The sequence below is a fragment of the Brachionichthys hirsutus genome, chromosome 3 (genome assembly GCF_040956055.1).
Source record: "Brachionichthys hirsutus isolate HB-005 chromosome 3, CSIRO-AGI_Bhir_v1, whole genome shotgun sequence".
Taxonomy (NCBI): Eukaryota; Metazoa; Chordata; class Actinopteri; order Lophiiformes; family Brachionichthyidae; genus Brachionichthys; species Brachionichthys hirsutus.
In genome coordinates this window covers 1,198,354-1,202,849 of record NC_090899.1, presented here as the reverse complement: position 1 = coordinate 1,202,849, position 4,496 = coordinate 1,198,354, and the positions used below count along the sequence as shown (strand labels likewise).

Here is a 4,496-nt window from a genome sequence, read left to right as displayed (position 1 = left end):
CCGCTAGCATCAGCGCTCTGGCATCGTGTACGACAGACTGGGAGTGTTTGGTATTATTTATATAAGCAGTATAATATATATACAGTATTATATATATTTATAATACTGTAAGTGTAAAATGCGAGGATTTTTTTCTGAACTCTTTTCACACTCGTTTTGAAATGGCTCATTTTAAACTCACCACCCCGATGGAGAAGTAGTTGTTGACTATGCCGTACGGCACCGGGTCGCCTCGCTCGTCCTTGTCCGCTGGAGTGACGTCGATCTTCCAGCGATCCAGCATCACCGCCGAACTGTTCTCGATGTCCCGCGTTATCTTCAGGAGACTCTCGCCCTCGTAGCCTCGGGAAGAAAAGCCGAGTTGTTAAAACGGGCGGAGAGCATCTTGTGCCGCTGGTTTATTGATTTATAGAGCTCTGATTGGTTCTTCAGACTGTTTTAACAATCATGTCTGCAATGTAAAAACAATCGCGGGTCATCTGCCGAGCCGTTGGATGAAACACGGAATATCTTAGCCGTTGGTCGGAACCAAGATTAAGATTACATTTCCTGTTTTGTATTGATTTTGTTTCACCTTACTACCAGAAAACTCAAAAGAATATTTTTTGGCTTTCAGTCCAACCAGTGGACACATTTGGACATTTACACTCTTTACTGATGATTTACAGTTGAGTAATCTGGATTCCATGTGAATGCGTCGGGCCGGTACCTCCTCCCCAGCGCAGACACCTGGCCAGGTCGTTGCCCGTGCCCAGAGGAAGTATGCAGACCGGCGGGTTCCTGTCCAGTTTGGCTTTATCTGGACGCAAACGACACAACAACAAATCAGAGTGAACGCCGTCAAGCTAACTGATGCCGACAGCGCCACTAAACACACCATAAACTCCCCGTCCGTGAAATCTAAGTATTCTGAAGCGTACCGATGAAGTCCAGGATCCAGCCCACCGTCCCGTCTCCTCCGCAGGCCAGGACTCTGAAATCAGGAACGTCTCTGAAGAAGTTCAGCCTGGAGAAACAAACACATTCCAAATAAGGAAATGTCTAACGCTACACTGTAACGGTCAAACATTTGGACACACCTCCTCAGTGGGGGGGGGACGAGGGCGGAGCCAAATGTCAACCCTCCTCTGCAGCTGCAGTAAACATTTCAAAAGCGTGATTTCAATGAACTGTTATAAAAAATAAAAAAAAATTGAAATGAAATAAAGATTTTATAGTTGTTGCCAGAGGAACAAAATATTTTGGATTAAAACACCATCAGGCTAATGAAGCTAATTAATGGCACCAGGACATTATGAACATATGTTATATAACTTTATATATATATATGGATTCTACTTTTAATAAATATAAATATTTAATCTATCGGGATAATTTCTAATCGTTTGTTCTGGGATTAATAAAATGTCCTTTCACCTAAAAAAAAAATCATTTTAAAATGATACAAATGTCCATAGAAAATCTCGTTAGTGAGCGTGTATTGTTTATCGGAGTCTTTCTTGACCATAAAATCAATATATCGTTGCTTGATTCCAGCGCTGCGAGACCCTGCTTCACCACAAACCCGCTCTAATCCCACGAAACAACACTCCAGAGCGCCGATCGCTCATCCTGCGCGCTGGCCCGGCTGCTGGAGGCCTAATTGGATCATGACAGGCAATGTTCAGTCCAACTTCTTCCGTTCCTTCACAATAACAGAGCCCTAACTGGATGAGCCAGCCTCCGAGCCTCGCATGGCGGCCAAATGATTCGCTCAATTACTCTCCGACTGGGGCCCGCAAACCATATTAGACGCAAAACAGACGGCCGCAAACATGAAAGGCAACTTTGGGGATATTTAAATACCAAGAAACAAACACTTAATTTGCTATAATCGGGTTTCACGGGCGGCTAATTGACAGGAGCGTGCGCTGCAGTGTCCACCTCGCTAACGTGCGCCACGCATAACGAATTATTAACGAGGTTACGGCCAGGTGAGGTCACCTGGGAGAAGCTCCGGGTCGGGGAGAGGGGAGGGGCATGCAGGCGACGCCCGAGGCCTCGTTGCATCGGCACAATAACCCCGTCGGGGGGGCTTTTGGGCCCCGTGTGTGCCGCTGGGTATTTATATTTTATAAACCGCAAAGATTCTGTTTGCACATTTAATCAGAACCAAACAAGGCGGCGGCACGGAGGCGGGACTTTCCGGCGCGCTCGCCGTGAAGGAGCCTCCTGCATGCAAATGACTCATTCATCGTCTTAATCACAGACGTGAACCCTCGGAAACAAAGACCCTGCGTGTGCGACGGGTTCGCTTCTCGCCGTCCGTCAGTCACCTGCAGCCGCCGCGCGTCCGAGGCGCCGCCGGGGCCGGCGTCTCCGGGGGGGGGGGGTTCACCTCATTTGGGTCGGTGCTGTTCGAGGGAAGTGAGCGGAGCGTCGGAAGCTAAAAGGCCTCCCCTGCATGTGATTGGGTCATTACCCACGAGCCTGTTTATAAACACAGTATCTTGAGGCCACGCCCTCATATTCTAACAATTTGGTGTTTGAAATTATGAATTTAGAATTCCTGAACGACATTTTTCATCCTGTCCTCCGAACAGGGAATGGAAAGACGCAGTCACGTGACCCGGGGGCGCTTGGCAGAAAAGCTAAAAGCGCTGAAGGGCGTGTTTTCCTCTCTGAAGAAAGATGAATGTTACTTTTCTTTTCTACAACATGAGTTTCACGGTGAGTGAACTCTTGACCTCTTGACCTACCCCGGCATCGGTCCGTTCTTGGCCAGGTTGTAAACTTGTCTCGGGTTCAGAAGATACTGGAACTTTCTGTAAATCCTACAAGAGTGAAAATGAAGAGAAAGTAAACAAGCTTTTCATGTCGGCGTGACGTCCAATCACACGGCAAACTGGGCGGTGGGGGGGGCGGGGCATACTCAAAGTCCGCCTTGAGGAGAAACCGTTAGAAAGACTAATTCATTTTAATTTCAATTTCATTACATCAACCGGCTGAAGTCGTAGTTTGATCTCATAATTTAGAGAAACGAGTGAACGAATATGTTTTAGTAATAACCCAATTAGCCCCCGAGGGACCGGCCGGGGAGGGGGGGCGTTTCAGGTTAACGTCCCCGCGCTTTGATTGGACGAAGCCCCTCTGAGGAAGCAGCGTCTCGTAGCGTGCGCTCTTACCTCTCGCCCTGCTTCCCCCCGCTCTTCGGGTTGACGAACACGAGCAGAGGGTGAGCGCCCTCCATTGTTGTGATCTGAATGGGAAGATGTCAAAACAGAGCGTCGGCGTTTGGAGACCGCGGGATGCTTCACAGGAATCCGCTTTCAAGCCGTATCCCTCAGACAGTTGAACCGGAGCGCACAGAACTTCAAGAGAACCCGTCCTCTGGTTCACGCCGTGGTTCTGATGCACGGGCGCGGCGCCTGGTCCGATCGGGCCCAAGCCAATGCTTGGATGACGCGACACAGGTCACATGGGTTCAACTAAACCCTGGAAATGACGGGCGATGTTTCAGTAACGGTGGGATCGTCCGAGTTCCAGGAGGATCAGAATCCCACCAGAACCACAGAGGTTCTGGCCCGGTCCTTCCCCCGACATCCTTCCTGCGAGTTTAATCCCAATCCAGCCCAGCTACGAAACAAACGTTGGTGACGCAGCGCATCATCTCATCAGAATAATCCATACGATCCAATCAGAACTCACCGCTCAGGTGTGATCGGTATTCGCCTCGTCTCGCGTCACCAGAGGATTTCACCCCCCCCCCCCAGCCCCGTTTGACTCGCCCCTCGTTCAGTTACTCTGCTACAACCCCCCCCCCCCCCCCCCCCCCCCCGGTCTGACACAGATGAAGCGCTTAACTCGCCCTGCCTGCCGTCCCAGCGGGCCGGGGCTGAATTAACGAGCTCCCCGTCCGGAGTGATCCATTACTTCCTGTAATTATAAATAATAATCCTGATTATTATGCTGGTTAGCCGGCGAGCGGCAGAGATGGATGTTCCCGGGATGTGATTGATCGTATTTCCCGCTCAGCCTGGAATGGACGCGGCGGCTTTCCGTCGCTAACATTCCGGCTGACAGATACTAGCGGCGATCCGATTCCCAGCAGCGTCCCGCCGCTGGTCCGGAGGAACAAAAGAGCCGCGATCAATACAATTGATTTGGTTTCTATTAACTCAAAAATGCAACGGATGCAAAAGAGGAGATAAAGTTTAACGGAAGAGGAAACACTCGGGGACTCGCCTGGAGGCCTTGCCCGTCCACCGTGACCGAGTTTCCTCGCTGCATCTTCCCTCGGCTCGACTGGCTGCACCGGGAATCCTTCCTCAGGGTCGACTGCCTCTCCTGGGGTCAGAGGTCAAACACATAGTAAGAGGATCAGAGGTGCAGTTTAAGATTCGTCCTGCTGTTTGAGGTCGAGCCGTAGGCTGAAACCGTGGCTAGCAGATTAGCATCGCTATCGTCATCACGCGGCGCGTCGCCTTCGGACGTCTTCCTCGCCTGACCGTCCCTTC

General features: G+C 50.4%; 1 protein-coding gene across 1 annotated transcript in view; it reads right to left on the bottom strand.

Moving 5' to 3' along the window:
- dgkb (diacylglycerol kinase, beta) overlaps positions 1 to 4,496 on the bottom strand; it is a 16,775-nt gene that overhangs the window by 5,484 nt on the left and 6,795 nt on the right. The window contains 7 exon segments of the mRNA XM_068757286.1: positions 105 to 342; positions 710 to 799; positions 921 to 1,006; positions 2,739 to 2,813; positions 3,165 to 3,238; positions 4,225 to 4,326; positions 4,488 to 4,492. Coding sequence (XP_068613387.1) covers positions 105 to 342; positions 710 to 799; positions 921 to 1,006; positions 2,739 to 2,813; positions 3,165 to 3,238; positions 4,225 to 4,326; positions 4,488 to 4,492 — 670 coding nt within the window.